The sequence below is a fragment of the Tachysurus vachellii genome, chromosome 4, assembly GCF_030014155.1.
Source record: "Tachysurus vachellii isolate PV-2020 chromosome 4, HZAU_Pvac_v1, whole genome shotgun sequence".
Classification (NCBI taxonomy): Eukaryota; Metazoa; Chordata; class Actinopteri; order Siluriformes; family Bagridae; genus Tachysurus; species Tachysurus vachellii.
In genome coordinates, this window is record NC_083463.1 from 19,114,454 (window position 1) to 19,131,410 (window position 16,957).

Here is a 16,957-nt window from a genome sequence, read left to right on the forward strand (position 1 = left end):
TTTCCTCATTTTGGCGTGCAATGACTTCAGAATGCATTCTGAGCGACTTCAGAGCCAGTTTAGAGAGGATAAAAACGTTTAGTGATGTGTGCACTATGCGTGATATAAGAGACTTGATGCAGCAGTAAATCTTATTTCTCAAAAGATAAGACTTCTAAATGTTCTATATTTTCGTCTCTACTATCTCAGCTACATAACCAGCTTGAACATGAATCGAGACAGATTTGCAAAATGACACTCCTAAGTATGCTTCCTCACAACTAGCTGCCAAACTAGATCAGCGAAAATAACTGATAATAATTAATACGGAATTAAATCTTGCCAAAGTTGACTTTAACTGCTTGTAAAAGCTCACTTTATTACACCCGAGTGATTCTCTGTGGAGTACGTGAAGCCTGTTTAGATAGAATAGTGCCAAGGCAGATGTGTTTGGAGTTAGCAGGGGGTTTTGGATTGACTCTTGGAGAGATGCTTTGCTGTCACACACACATGCAGCGCATGTGCGAAGAGTTAACACACTCGCTAATCATTCTCAAATGAACCTAATTGTCGCTTCGACTCCCTGCTGAGAAATGTGTGTGTGTGTGTGTGTGTGTGTGTGTGTGTGTGTGTGTGTGTGTGTGTGTTTGTGTGTGTGTGTGTTTTGGCGCCAGGCTCCACTTCTCATTAGATGCAGAAGAAATGTTCTGTCTTACAGTCTGGATCATGTGGGGAGTGCGCTGCCTCTTTTCTTCCAAAGCCATTTCAGAGCTGTCATGTCAAGCTCTGCTCCCAACCCCTATATAATGCCTCTAGTGGTGGGAGAGGAAGAAAAGAAGAAAGAGAAATCCGTGTGCCCTTTTAACTGAACAGTCGAACATAAATTCATGCTGGCGTTTGGAGAACATTTCTCTTATTCTTCCATATATATATATATATATATATATATATATATATGGAAGAATAAGAGAAATGTATATATATATATATATATATATATATATATATATATATATATATATATATATATATATATATATATATATACATATATATATATATATATATATATATATATATATATATATATATATATATATATATATATATATATATATATATAAAATTTGTTTTCAGTTAACTATCAGATATTTCCTGTTTCTCATTAACTTTCACTTAGTATCTACAGCTAAACAGGAACATGTCAATTCATGCTTCCCCCATACTGTAATTCATTAACAGACACAGTGTAAATAGCTGATCAAGCAAGACAAGCACGCATTTCCTGCTCTGTCTTTTCTTACATTGAGAATTTATTTTTTATTTTTTTAGATCAGATATCTTATGACACTTCTAAAGTTTAAAACAGGGCTGTTAAAACAAGAGGCTGAAGGCTAACACTGCACATTCAGCTGAGCCTATTAACATTAGTGTCTTGCAGGGTAAAAATTCATTATTTAAAATTTTTGTTTTGCAAGAAATGAATAAAATAGTGTGCTATTGTACACAGCATGCTCATTAAATATCAGTAATTGCAAGGGTGATTAATTTTGTATTTTTTTTTTTGATCAGGTGCCAATACTTCTGGGGTTAAGGACTCTATATGGTTGAAAGAAATGTTTGATATTTAATATAAAGATGAAAAAGTGGTATTTTTTAATCAGCTTGCACTGATTAAACCTGCTTTGTTACATCAGTAGCTGTGATCTTGTATTTTTATTATCCATGCCTCCATCCATTCAGCCATGGGTCACAGGGAACCTGGAGTCTATCCCAGGAGACTCAGAGCACAGGGAACAACAAGGTTTTTGTTTCCATACAGGCTGGAGCCAGTGGTTGGATACATGTGGCATGAGCATGTTATACTGAGCTGTACATCAGCATCCTTACAGCATCCTTGGTAAATTGCTGGTCAAGGTCACAGAGGTTAAATTTAAGCTAATACTTTGTCGTATTTCGGGAAGCTCAATTGTTTAGAGCAGGTAGAAATCAAAGTTGTTATAACTGTAGAAGCTGAAGATTGATTTCAAACTGAGACCAATTACAAACTTCTATGCTGTTACTGAGCTTGAGGAACTGTCACAGCCAGAATATGCATGTTTATCTAGTGTTTTGTAGGCTTTCTGTGAGCATTGTTCATATTTAATGTGGAGAAGGAAAAAAAAAAGCCATGCTTGGGATTTAAGCCATGTCTATGCACTTCACGGTTAAATCCAACAATGAGTTGGAGTACTAAAGACATAACGATGGTGGTTATAGTCTTGTCGATTATATCTCATTCAGTGTTTTTAGTCTGTTTAGTTGTTTGTACGGGAGCAGAGAAGGAGATACGGTCGTAGAAGTAAAACTTTGTCAGTCATGCAAAAGAAATGCATTCTTCATTTTCTTTTGTGTCAGAAACAAAAACAGGTGGAGCCTGATTCCTGTGGTGTAAAAGTTAATGATCACAATTCTGTTGATCTATCTGCAACAAACAGAGGAAACTCTGTTTAGTGTTTAGGACAGATATAAACAGCTGATTAAGTCCTTTTTGGTAATGGGACAGGTTAATATTGCCTGTGGAATCAAGAGTTATTGGTCTTGGTGTTGGTCTTTAGTAAAAACCTGTTGGTTTTTCTCTGATAAAACTGGACACAGCTGAATTAGTCCTACCCACGTGCCCCAGTGTTTTGTTATTGCAGAACGCTCTAATGTTACTTATTTTGTTAAGTGACATTCAGTAGAAAACCCTTCGCCTTTTGCGCGTGTGTGTGTGTGTGTGTTACAGAATCTTGCCATATTACCTGATATAACAGTGTAAAAAGAAGGTCCACCATGCTTACTGATTAAACCAGTGTGTGATTTATAAATCCACTAACTTATTAGTGCTCCTAGCAGGGTTATAAATGACCCTCCAGCATCTGCACCCAGCCAGAGAGACAGAGACAGAGGAAGTATGGAGCAGTGGTGGGTTTTCATGTTCTGCCCTCAGGGTGAATGGGGAGTTGTGGGGAGGGCAAAGCACGGCGAGTCTCCCTCTGTTTTCTCCCTCCCTCTATCGTGCTCTTTCGCTCTGTTTACAGCGTTTGTGAAGGATCAGTCTCTGGCGCTTGGCTAATTAAAGCTGCCATGGCCGTGAGCCTGCCGGGATAATGTTCTATTATTATAGTCATTTGTTTCAATTAAACGCTCTGTGATTTTACAATAGCAACTGTGAACCTGGGCCGAGTGAGCCATCACTCCCAACAAGATGTCTCCAATCAGAGAGAGAAAGAGAGACTAGAGAGAGCGAGGGAGAGAGAAAGGGGGATGGCCGAGAGCTAGAGAAAGGGAAGGACAATAGAGCCGCCAAGATGCCAAGATACACCACATCTCCCCTCGGCTATTAGTCTTGGTGAGTTCACTCAACCATCCAAAGGTGTCATGAGTCAATCTACAAAATATTCCTGCTGCTGATAAATTGTTTAATTACCATAAATCCCTTTTTCCATATGTAGTGAACATATTAGTGGCTTAATCCTGTACAACTTGAACAGATTGCTGGAATTTCAGCCTGTTTCAGACAGGTTTGTGTTGTAATAATGTATTTCATTTTTGGAATATATGTAAAGAGGAAAGTTTAAGGGGCCTTAATTGCCCTAATGTTTAACAGTTGGTTCAAGAGGAAAGGATATATGTGCAGACAACTCTCTCCTGACAGCAAGTCTACACTAATTGAAGGTCAAACCCTAGCAGTCAGGCTAATACAGGAGAGGCAATACTCCCAAACATCACAAGCTCTCAATAGTCAGACACTTACAAGGGACACAAAAACATTAGGGTATCTTTGGCATACTAGAATTTGAACTCAAAACATTTGGGCCACTGACACGAAACTTAAACTCTTTTTACCAGAGGCTGGAAAATGTAATTTGTTTCTGTTTGGCTCTGCTTTTGTTCAGTATTGAATTTCTTTGTCATGTCACACTCCACAGTGGTGCTTAATGGCTCATATGAAAGTAAACACTCAGCGCTTTAAGTATTTCTGTTTTTACCTAGCTTACTAGGGGCAATATATTCATAGAAAAGTTTCACCCAAATGTTTATATCTTCAAAGTAAATGGTGATATCAAATCCATTTCTGCTCTCTGAAATGCCCCAGGTGCTTCTTCATAAGCATCTAAATCTTCCACCACTAAAATCCGTGTAAGGTAAAAACATGCCAAAAGCCAACAGCGTCCTGACTAATTTTATATCAGACATGCGGCAATAAAATAATTTGTTTGTACTGATTGAAAATGTCTAATAAGTTGATATCAGTGTCCTGCTAAAAAAGGTTAAAGAAATTATTAACGATCTGATCTAAAGTGAAATTATTAATAATATTTGTGATCTCTAGTGATTCTAGCACTAATTTGTTAGTTACTCCAGCATTTCTGTTCTACTATTACTTTATTACTAGTTACATATTTCTGTTGTGTCATTCCTAGTGCGGTTACAATAACATTTAATAAGAGAAAACATAAGTAAGTTTAGAACCAAAAAAGAAAAGAGCAAGAGCTTCTTTTTTCAGTCAGTGATTTTCAGTCAGTCAGACTTATTGTCATATAAGTTTCAGAATGCAGTTCAACTGTATCACATATGCACAGTTGTCCCGAGACTCAGCTAGTTAGCAAACTATGAGATGAGGCATGATACTGGTGTAGATTGCAGTAATTGTTTGAAGCTGAAGATTTGAAGCCTTGTTTTTGAGTATAAACAGGGAGACTGAAGGATTAAAGTTCTGCTGCGTCTGTCTCTTTAGGAAAGAATAATTCCCACTAACTGTAATATAAACCCGTAGCAAAATGGCATTATGGGTAATGCAGACCTCTTGCCAATGAAAGAAGTTTAAGCCAAAAGTCACCTATGTGTTGCACAAATGAAGACGGCATTAATATAAATGTTGATTTGCCATGTTTTTGTCTTCTGAATTATTTAACGATGACAGAACTGGTCAGGATTCTCAACAGAAACTGCTATGATTTTAAATGTTGTACTGATTAGATGGTGCACAAGACAAGACAATTTCCCTGTTTGATGCTGACCCATCTTAGAGCAAGAGCTTGAAATTGTCCTTCAGCACCACCTTTCCGGGTGCATTGTGATGGTAATGAAATGGTGCCACATCACAAATCAGCAATCATTACTGTTTATAAGTGCAAAACCGGTGTGTTGCTATGCTGATACTGAGAGGTGGCACACAATTCAAGTAAGCCTTTGAATTCTCTACGGAGGAAAAACTCTGCTGATCAAGATATTAGGTTTATGTGTGGGGCTTTTTCTTTACTATTGTGTGCTTTATCCTGCTAGCGTGAGCCCAGGGTGAGCAGCTGGGAATTGGCCAGTTATGTTAGTCGAGTGGACAAACAAGACAGTCATGGTGCATGTGAAAGAACGTGGGTCATCGGATCACTGGAGCAATAACACTTTGATAAGCTTTCAGTTGTCAGTCTCAGACATATATAAACACATAAAACACACACAAAAACACTACAAACAATTGAAAGTGCACTTGTTGTTTTGGTCCTATTTCACTGCAATGCACACGGCAGGACCACAAAGAGCTCTCGTTGCGGGAGAGAAACAGGAAATGAATCAGAGAACTTTCCAATGTTTTTGAACATCAGGTCCATTAAAACAACAATATGCCACATGGGTCTGTGTGTGTATGTGTGTGTGTGTGTGTGTGTGTGTGAAGCTGAAGGTGTCTCCTGTCACATGGCAGAGGTAATTTAAAATGCCTGTTCTACATTTATCTCTTTGGCCAGAGAAACCTTGAATAAATATATATTTATGGATCTGGGCTTGTCATATGTGTATATCTGGATAATAGCACCGCTGTTGACCTCTTATATTAGAATGCAGAGGGGAGCAGAGCCGTTTGTCTTGAGCTCAGAGACAGTAATGGCCAAATAAAGGAAGTTACAGAGATCCCCCACCACCCCCACAGTGGAGGATACCATTTAGTAATTAGCATACAGTACCTATGGCAACCGCTAACCTTTGTAAGACTCTTTCATAATGTTTGTACAGCCGTGCCCAACCTGCTTTATATAGCCCAACTGATGACTGTTAGAGATAGCAGTCTCTCTCTCTCTCTCTCTCTCTCTCTCTCTCTCTCTCTCTCTCTCTCTCTCTCTCACACACACATTTACCTCTGTCTCTCACTGTCTGTCACTATTTCTCTCATAACAGTCTCTCTTTTTCACTCTCTCTACACCGTTTGCTTTCTCCGACTGTCTCTCTTTGAGTGTGTTCATGTCTCGGTCAGCCACTTCACTTTTTCATTCTCTCTCCCCCCCATTTTCTCTCATACACTTTCTCAATCTGTCTTTTATTTGCTACAAAACGCCAGAACCTAGCCCGTACCACCCCTCCCCCGCCCTGTGTCTGTCAGAATGGCAGACAGCAACGAACACAAATATTTGACATATACCTATGCTAAACGTATGGGAAGCAGCAGCCGCTGTTCCAAATAATGTTTGTGTAATGATCACATGGACCAAAAATTGCTAGTTAAGAGAGATGTTGTTCTGGCAGAGTGTGCCTTTATTTCTCTCTTACTGTTTTTTTTTTTTGTTTTGTTATTTTTTCTGGCTACATTCATGACTGAAAATGAATTGAAAGCAAATGAGACACTAAACAAAAGGCTTGTGCACATTGTCATGAAACACAGCTTTGTTTACCAATTCGCCTGCTTCGAAATTGCTTATTTAATATGAAATATCGAAGTGATGGCTTTGTAATATGAGAAGAAATAACGGATAAATGTGCTTGTTCCGAGGACAGTGAAGTAATGCTGTCAGGCTTTTTCAGGGTTTTTTTTTTTTTTGACGCGAGTCAATATAATCCGAATCCCTGATTAGTCACAATATTTAATATTCTGTGTATTTTATTGATTAAATGTAACCATGTATGCAAAGCAATCCTTCATTTTAGATATTTAATTGTCTCAAATCTTTTCCTGATCAAATAAAGAGAAGACTGTATCTAGAATAGTACTAATAGTATTATGGATATTAGTGGTGAAAGCCTCTATTTATTTATTTATTTATTTATTTATTTATTATTAGCCTTTATTATTTTTTTTTTGCATGTGTGTTCCACTTCCTGCAGACCATCCAGCAGGCAATGGGAGCTGTAATTCTAGTCAATGCCATTGAAATGATATTCAGAATTTAAATCATGGTGCTTCTATGCCAGTTTTGAAACAAATACCATAAATTATTCAGATTTTTTTAGAGAGAAAGAGGGGGGGGTATTTTGCTTGTTGACAATGGAGAACTGAACATACCTTTTGTCCTCATGCCAAAGAGAGAGAGAGAGAGAGAGAGAGAGAGAGAGAGAATGGGCTAGAGTCATGGGTCAGAGCAGGAGCGCTGAGTTGGTGTTAGGTGAGCGTTGTTCTTTACTGTCCTGCTCTCTTGTCTTCTTCTGTTGTTTAGAAAAAAGCTCTAGTGTGCCCAGATTAAAGAGCACGGCTGCTGCTTCTAGCCTGAGGCTGTTGCTATGGAAATAGGCTTGCAGTAGCTATGATAGGCCATTCGTGTTTGATTAATTGGTTTTTCAATGCTTCTTGGTTTGTGGAAGTTCTTAAAGAGCAACTCCACTGAAGATGGAAAATGAATTGATTTTCTCTCTCATTCTCTCAACCAACCATCCAACCCCCCCCCCCCTTTCGCCTTTCCCCCTCTCCTTCTCTCCCCCCCCCCATCCCCTTCTCCAATGCAGAAGCTATTTCGTCGTGTTTGAAATTTGAAGTGATGGTGGTTTTGAAATATGATTTCAGGTTGTGTTCAGCCTCAGAGGAGGTGAGGGAGGAGGGTGGAGGAAGATAGAAAGGGGGGGTTCATGAGCAAATTTGAAATGCAAAAGGCACTGCTTTTGTTCAGGTTTTCCTCTTTGTTATCAGCAGCGAGGAAACATCTAATGTCCTGTAAATACAGCAAAGCAGAACGACCGCATACCACCAGCACGGCCCGCCCGGTATCTGTGTTGCTCTTAGCGGAGACTCTGCTGAGGCCAATTAACATGATTACAGGCCCCGACAAAGATCACAGCACCTCTAACTAGTGTGTACGCACACCAGAGTCTGGAGCCTTCGAACTTCATCGATCATTTTAAGTTTCTATCTAATGTATTATTCAGCACATGAATGTTGCATGCCACTAATAAATGCTAGTTCATCAATTTTTTTTTTTTTTTTTTTTTTTTGGGGGGGGGTGTCTGGGCTTGGTGCTGCACTAACTATTCCTATTTATGTGTAAATGAATAAAACAAATGCGTAAATGAATAAATGTGCTGTCTACAGTAGAATCGACAGTTTCTTACATGCCCAGATGAGCTGAGGAGGCAGAATTAAAGTGCTAAAAAATGTTCGATGAAACAGATACTTGTCTTTTATGCTGCCAATAACTGTTGCACTCGTTTGTAGTTTTGTCAAGGAGTTCTAAGGGTACTAGCTCATGACCTGTTTCTGTTTATACGTGTGTATAAAACTCAATTATTAGATAAAGCTTTTCTTTTGCGGTTGCTGTCAGATCATCTTAAGATGAGCTTTGATGGTATAGCGGTACCTTTGACAGTCAAGTCGAAAACATGTGTGGTAAATGACTTACTGTAAACTTGCCATTTATCTATGTGATCTCTGTGTTTGATTTATCAGATCAGTCAGTGTGAAAGTAGAATTTCTGCTACAACATAAATTCAAAATGTTGAACAGTACATCCCGTGGTAAATGTTACCTTGCGACTTAACACGTGTGCATCCTTTTATGGTTTTTGAGGACTCATTTGATAATAAGGACATCACTGATTTATTTTTTTATTTATTTTTTTGTTTTATGAGGACTTTGAACGAACACACACACAGTATTGGTTTTGCTCACACCCTCATCCTTTCCAAGCCAGCCCTTGAGAAAGTGAGCACTCTTGACTTTCACTCAGATACTGATATCATCTCGTATTGAGAAGTGGTGTGGAGTGCATGTTAGCTTGTACTACAGAATCCTGGATAGTGCCAGGAGCATAGCTTTTTAGCTAGGCCTCTTTGCCAAGTGAAGAATCATCATCATCGTTTTCCCACCACTGAGGAGAAATGGTCATTGTTGGATGACAGGCATGACTGTAGTTAGGCTTAAAAAAAGACTCAGGGTGAGTTAAGATCTGGCTGATTAGCTCTTAGTAAAGTGTGGTTTCTTCTCTTGCCTTTAGATGCAGGCTCTGGCCGGGTCAGACAGCGGGCACTACCCCCGTGCCCACCATGCCCCCAAGCTAAACACTCCTACTTCGATACTGCCCCATCCCATGAGCGCTCTGTCCCAGCTCAGCTCTCGGATTGGCCGAGGCTCCTTTACCTACGCTTCCCCTTCGTCCGTGGGAAGTCAGTCAGCCACGCCCTCCCCTTCGAACTCCACCCAGGAAGAGGAAGCAGATTACCACGCAAAGGTACAGGAAGGAAGGTGGAACGCTGTTTCTCTTTGAAGTGACAGTTGCCTTATAGGGTTGAGGAATAGGATTTAGCAGAGGCAGGATGTACAGACTTATGTGTTAGAGGATTGTTGTTTAAGCAGCTGTTCATAACTTTAGGTGATTTTTTTTCTGTTTTGTAAAGGATTAGGCTTGTTGTTTTTGTGTAGTTTGTGTGCAAATAATTGTGATTGACAAATGCTTTTACTGCAAGAGGCCTCTTTTAGATTGTTTACAAATTACAGCAATTCAGCCTCACATACAACTGCCTTTTGTTCTTTTCTTTGCCAAAGCATGCTGGCTGTTTTTTTTTTTTTCTTCTTTTTTTTGGTCTCCCACTCTCTCTCTCTCTCGTTCTCTCTCTCTCTTTCTCTCTCTCTCTCTCTCTCTCTCTCTCTCTCTCTCTCTCTCTCTCTCTCTCTCTCTCTCTCTCTCTTTGTCCTCTCTATTTTTATTGTCCTAGAAATCCGATTACTCTTGCTTGTCCGTCAGTCTCTTTCTTTATTGAAAGTGTCAGTTGGAATTTAATTTAATGCACTGTCTGCTAGAAGTCCCTCATTATCGTGATGCGTCGTGCTTAATTTGAGCCCAGAATAAAAAGGGTGAATTAACTCACACAATGCTTAAATTACATTGTTTTAGACCATTTGACTCTCCCTAATAAAAAGTTGGTGGATTGTAGGTGTATTGCAGACTGTGGAACTTTTCACATCCTTAATGTTCTCTATCATTTGAAAGCAGCTGTATTGTTTCAGTGGCAAAGAATCTCTGACAACAATAACAATGCAGCTACATTGTCTGCTAATCGCATGTTATTTACTGGAAGGTAATGTTGTAGTGGATCCACCCTAAACACACACACTCACATGAATACATTACTTCATGTTTTTTGTTTAGCCAAAGGGGTTATTTTTTATTTATTTATTTTGTTGTTGTTGTTGCTTGTGTGTGTGTGCGTGTGTGTGTAGCACCTATGCTCGGATATGTGTCTGTAAAGGATCACAGATTTTAATGAGCAAAGGTCCATCTGTAATAAGGTGTTTGTTGGCTGCTGTTCTGGCTTCTTTCTCAGCACACATGCCTCACTTCTATCAAAACAATAGATCCATAACTCAATCGGGGGGGCTTTACTTTTGCATATTTATCTGAAGGTTGCGTGTGTTTATAACCATATTGTTCATATCATATATCTATGTGAGAACATACAGGCTTCTGCATTCCATAAGTGATGTTTGTACATTGTACACACATTCAAACTGTAAACAATATATTTCTCTGTATTTCACCGCCCACTTGTCTCTGCGTGTGTGTGTGTGTACACATATAGTCATTTTTGCCATGCAAATGTGTATTTGTATTTTAGCTATAAACTCTGTGCCAACAGAAATAATTACTTTCAGCACCCGGTTGCCAACACTCTTATTTCTACTTGTGTCCTATAAGCGATGATGTTGGTATTTCATGCTAATTTCCACCAGATTTATCCACAGAATGAGTCCAGCCCTTCCTTTCAGCTCCATTCCCTCTAGTTCTAATTTAACATCTAACACAATGTAAGGCTTTGCAAAAAAAGAAAGAAAGAAAGAAATGAATAGAAAATTCAGCTTTTCCGATCAATCAGAGTTTTATGCTACTCCACCTGAATTAATCCTGTAGTCGCGCTGATGAGTATAACGAGGACTGTGTAGTTCTTAAGCCGCCCTAAAATCAACTGCTGCCCCAGAAACCTCTTTCACTCATTGGTTTGTATTCTCCACTTCGACTGAAACATGTCATTGCATCTCTCTCTCTCTCTCTCTCTCTCTCTCTCTCTCTCTCTCTCTCTCTCTCTGCACTTTCATTCGTTTGAATAATGAAATTGTTTTTTTTTTTCTTTAATGTGCAACTGCTTCGGCAGAAGAAACAAATATCAGCGTGCATCAGACATGAGATGAAGCCATGTAGCACTGATTCAAATGGGACATTAACAATGCCTGCTCAGCCCGGCCTATGGTAGAGAAATCAATTTTGCCCTGAATATTTCAGATCTCTTTTTCCAGGGCTTTTAACTGTGTGTGTGTGTGTGTGTGTGTGTGTGTGTGTGTGTATTGTGTAAGAGAGAGACAGATAGACAGACAGACATTGTCTATAACCTGTCAGAGCAGATTACTCAGACAGAGGCTGAGTGAAAGCACTCTCTGGGTTCCAGTGGATCCCATTTTTATTTCATAATGTTTGCAGATAAAAGACGTCTCACGTTTGCATAGTCAAACACCAGCTTAACTAGAACCTCATTATCGCTTTCGGAAGCAGGTACGAAACTAGGACGAGCCGATCTTTATTTCCTTGCTCTTATTTTCTTTGTCTTGAGCTCGATAGAAATAGCCTGTGAAAAATCAGAAGTACATCATAATCCTGAGTACACCATGACAAACTGAAAATCGCTTTCTGTTCATTTGAAGCTTTTTAACCGAAGGTCTGTCATCCGAAATAGCATTATTCTTCTTTATTCTTTCCCTTTTTCATTTCCCTGACCTCCATTAGCTTTGTTTCTCTGTTTCATTTTTCCTGCAAGGTGGTAGATCTTTCATAAAATAATAATAACAAAAAAAAATAAATCCCAACTCTATGCAGAGGAGATTGAGTTTGTGTTTTAAATAGACTTGGGTGAATTCTCTTTATAATGAACACTGTAAGAATGATAAATGTTGTTTATTGTCTGACTCTCATAACTCTTTCTTCATCTTTCATCCATTATGTGGTACAGCAAGAACAATGCAGTGGAAATTAGTTTCAGATGTTGCATGTAGCAGAGTGAATTGCACAACACCTGCCTATTTGATAAGGTGGATTAAAATGAGAACTGCTATGGAGTTTACTACACACCCTTTTTATATCAAAGAGAGAAAAAAAATCAACCAGGATAAATCATGTCAGAACTTTTTCTATCCTCAATGTGAATTTTCAGTGTATAAAAATACAGTGGAAAACAATTAGAAACATTTCTAAAGGAAGAATAAAAAAGTTACAATAACTTTGCATAAGTGTACACACCCCTAAACTCATGCTACCTTTGGATTTTTTAACAAAACACTGTTTCTTGCTAAAACACTGATAGATCCATCGAATCGTAAGGGGATCTCGTGTGCACAGCCTGCTTCAGGTCACTACACAGATTTGTATTTATGATGTACTGTGGTGTGGTGTGGTGTTCCCATGGTGATTAGTGCATCAAACACTCATTTTGTAATAATGGATTTATTACGTTATATTACATTTACAGCATTTGGAAGACTCCCTTATCCAGAGCGACTCATTTTTCATGCAACTGAGCAATTAAGAGTTAAGGGCCTTGCTCAAGGGCCCAGCTGTGGCAGCTTGGTGGATTTGGGGTTCGAACTCGCAACCTTCCAATTGGTAGTCCCAACACCTTAACCACATCCCCTTTGCAATGGAGGATGATGAAACCATTTGGAATTGGTCTCGTCAGAGCGTGAAGCATTGTGCCATGTGGTTTGGGGTGATGTTCTTTTGTGAGAAAGAGCTTCTGTCTTGTCACCTTAGCCCTTATCCCAGACATGTGAATAACAGGAGATTGCAGTCACATGCACAGTAATCAGTTCTTGTCAGATTTTCATGCATCTCTTCCTTTAATGTAGCTGTAGGTCTCTTGGTATATTTTTGTCTTGTTCTGTTATAACCTTTGGTGGGACGTCCTGTTCTTTGTGATTTTACTCTGTTGCTCCAGTTTCTCTCTTTGTTGATGCTGATGGTTTTCACAGTGTTTCTCTGTATATCTAATATTTTGGAAATCCTTTATACCCCTCTCCTGATCGATGGCTTTCAACAAGTGAGATACTGTACTTGCTCTGTAAGCACTGTGCCATGGCTCAGGCAGTCAGATAAAACCAAGAAGATGTAAAGTAAATCCTACAGAATCGGCTGATCTTAATTTGAGGCTAGACTTTTAATTTCCATTGTATATTTGTGTGTGTGTGTGTGTGTTCACGTCCTTACACTGTTTCTCTTGTTCCCCAAGATCACTGGGGAGAAAAGGCCTTCTTCAGACATGATGAAGCCCAAACCCAAACCTCAGAAAAAGAAGAAGAAGAAGGATCCCAACGAGCCTCAGAAGCCCGTCTCAGCCTATGCCCTCTTCTTCCGGGACACTCAGGCGGCCATTAAGGGGCAGAACCCCAACGCGACGTTTGGAGATGTCTCTAAGATTGTGGCTTCTATGTGGGACAGTTTGGGAGAGGAGCAGAAACAGGTGAGGGGCTAAGACACTTTCTAAGACACCTTAAAATCAGGTCACCATTTGGTTCAAAAAAGGGTCTTGAACTTTTGTAAAAAGGTTTTTCTCCCAAGCTGGAAAACATGTTTCTAGCTAAAGGACAGATGTTGTATGGACTTAATGAAGTATGCCATAACAGAACAATTCTTACTTTGCAAATGTGTTTATTTTGTTTAATGTTTGACCGTACAAATGCTGATGGTAATAGAGATAAAGGGTCTGTTTAAATGGTAGTACTGGAAGTTGATTTACTATGAATCAGCCTTAATGTGTGTGTGCTTTATATGTCCCTCAAGTATAATAATATCTAACAGTTTTGACCTTGTGGGAACATTTAGCTGGTCCTCACAAGGATTTATTTTTAAAACAAAATATGCAGCTTATTATTTAAAAATTAACAACAACAACAAAGTAGCCAAAATGATTCCTGCTGGTTACTGAGTGTCTGGTTATTGCTAGATTTAGTTGTAGCATATTGTTAATTAGCTGCATTAATTATTATGTCAGAAGAAGGTCCTCACTAAGACAAACTGTGTGTGTGTGTGTGTGTGTGTGTGTGTGTGTGTGTGTGTGTGTGTGTGTGTGTGTGTGTGTTCGTCAGTAATGAGCTGCACATGAACCAGAGTGATGATGTGTGTGTGAGACAGAGAGAGAGAAGGGCCACAGTATTTTTAGAATATCCTCCATAACAAAGGCCTGCTATTGCATGTCAAATAAAAGCACCTGTCTCCATGACAGAGTACAGACCACTCACCCCACTGCCATGTGATATTTCTCTCTCTCTCTCTCTCTCTCTCTCTCTCTCTCTCTCTCTTTCTCTTCTTTTTCTTCTTCTTCCTCCTCTCTGAGAGCTGCTGTGTCCTTTTATGTGCAGTTAATTTTTGCCTCCTTCCCTTCTCCCCTCTTCACCATGAATCTTCATTTTGCTGCTGACACCCTTGAATGTGAATTCCTCATTTCCTGGGCCCTTTTATTTATATCTGTTGCCTGGTGATTTGATCATGCTGAGAATACGAGATTAGCCATCGCCCAGCGCCCTTCTTTTTCTCCCTCAAGGACATCTGCTCTCCGAAATGTTATTGTTTGTGCTTCTTAACCCTTTGTCTCCCATGACATTTATATATATATATATATATATATATATATATATATATATATATATATATATATATATATATATATATATATATATATATACGTGTGTGTGTGTGTTTGATTTTATTCCTTTTTTTGTGTTTTTTTAAATGTCATCACAATTTTTTAATGTCATGATTTTACACAGTTGCCGGGAAAGTGGTGGAGTTGTCCTTGGCCTGCTGAGCCTAATGTTTTTTTCCCCTAAAAATCATTACAATATATACTTTTCATCACAATAGGGGATTTAAAATTTTTCTTTTTGTCCTTGACTTCAATTTAAAACTTTTCTGAACACATCTGTTTGATATCAGTGGAACTGCTGAGGTCATCCGTGATCTGATCTCCAGAATGATTAAACTGAGGCCAGGTCACCTTCTGATGACATCATCACCTACTGCCAATCATCTACAGTGCCCAATAAAAATAAGAAGACGATGAAGAAGAAGAAAAATTCTTTCCGTTTTGTTTAAAATATATATACCATAGTAACACAATATATTATTATTAGTAGTAGAAGTAGTAGTAATAATGTTTTGCTGTTGTAAAAGAAAAACTTATTAATCTACTTTTCTACAAAATCTTGTATTTATTTGTTATGTTTTTGTATCTGAAATATTTCGGTTCTTGTATTGCCTTTCCAGAAGTCTTACGAAGATATCTTTCGCACACCTTTCTGGAACACTACTTATATTTTATACTTGCAATATATTTGATAACCAACATCTGTTTCTGAAATAATCTTCAGCTGGATATCATCAGGGAGGGAAACATTGTGTAGTTCATGCGGTCTGTACGTTTCTATCCTCATTATCCGCATCCTCCAGGAACGCACTAGTGAAGAGCTGAGCAATGCATCTCTGAGAGGCCCATTAACAGAGAGTTGATTGACGTCATCTCCGATGCAGTACAGTTGCTTTGTTTAGTGTTAACCCTGACCTGTCTCTTATATCAATGAGGAATCAATGACATGGAAACATGATGACCTATAAGGAAGCTATAAGGCAGGCTCGGGCTGTCTGTGTTTATACTGTGTACAGAAGCAATTAAATGCGAATCAGAGTTGCAGCATCGTTAGACTGTAAATATGAAGCATGCAGCATCTGTGAAGCATATAAAGTAAAAATGTAGTGTTTATGGAGCACAGTGTCAAGATGTTCAAAAAGAAGCTTGTTTTTGTTTTGGTGCTTGACACGTTGTCCTTGAGCCTTACCACTCATGGTTTAAAATGTTTGGTAGCTTTTTTTTTTCTTTGCTATCTTACAGTAGTTTAACAACCCTGCCATTTTCATTTGCTATTAATTCCCCTGGGATTTAGTGCTTTGAGCGTTAAACGCTGCCTCATTAACTCTCTGTGCTTTTAAGAAGGTGTACTTGTACTACAGTGACGGCTAACGACGCAGAATAGTCTGTCATCAAGTTTACCCTAGCGGCACGGCCGAGGTTATGAGATTAGTGAGGTTATGAGAAAGGAGGAGGGGGATACGGCGAGAGATCCCCGTCTTTCCTCAATGGCATCCCCTGAAACAGAGCTCTCCAGTGCTCTACACTAACCCTAAGTAGTGGCGGCACAAATCAAGCCCTCTGTCTCTTTAATTTTCTCATTCTGTCTACCCCAAACCCCCCCACCCCCAGAGGGTATACGCCCCTTTCCTCATGTCAGGAGGTTCCGCAAGTTATTGTCTTCCATAATTAACCGGTTATCAAACAAGAACATTTCATTAAGATACAATTACCAGCTAATTCTGCTGGGGGGCCACCTGCCATGTCGGGATTAAGAAGGCAACATGGTGCTCGTTCACGCCAGCAGCAGGCCCCCATTCGTTAGTTCTAATTCATTGAGACCTCTCTCTCTCTCTCTCTCTCTCTCTCTCTCTCTGTGACGGCTTCAATTGCTAATGAATCCGCTCACTTTGGAATAATTAGAAATCCTTAGGCGTGTTAATTTATTTAAGAGTCGCTGTCGTTAGAGCCACTCATTAGCTCGGGTTAAATTAATTTGAAACCCGAGCTGCCGGGAGCTCCTCGAGAGTTCATTATTACAAAAGCCATACAACCTCGTTCGGTATTTAACTGTCAGCAACACAGGGACTCAAACTTCTAG

General features: G+C 39.2%; 1 protein-coding gene across 7 annotated transcripts in view; it reads left to right on the forward strand.

Annotated features, from left to right (window-relative positions):
• tox2 (TOX high mobility group box family member 2) overlaps nucleotides 1–16,957 on the forward strand; it is a 102,777-nt gene that overhangs the window by 78,132 nt on the left and 7,688 nt on the right. For 5 of the 7 annotated variants that reach the window (XM_060868213.1, XM_060868214.1, XM_060868215.1 and 2 more), the window contains 2 exons: nucleotides 9,192–9,425; nucleotides 13,465–13,695. In XM_060868213.1, coding sequence (XP_060724196.1) covers nucleotides 9,192–9,425; nucleotides 13,465–13,695 — 465 coding nt within the window. The remainder of the gene's footprint in view (nucleotides 1–9,191; nucleotides 9,426–13,464; nucleotides 13,696–16,957) is intronic. The other 2 variants (XM_060868218.1, XM_060868219.1) reach the window with 1 other exon arrangement.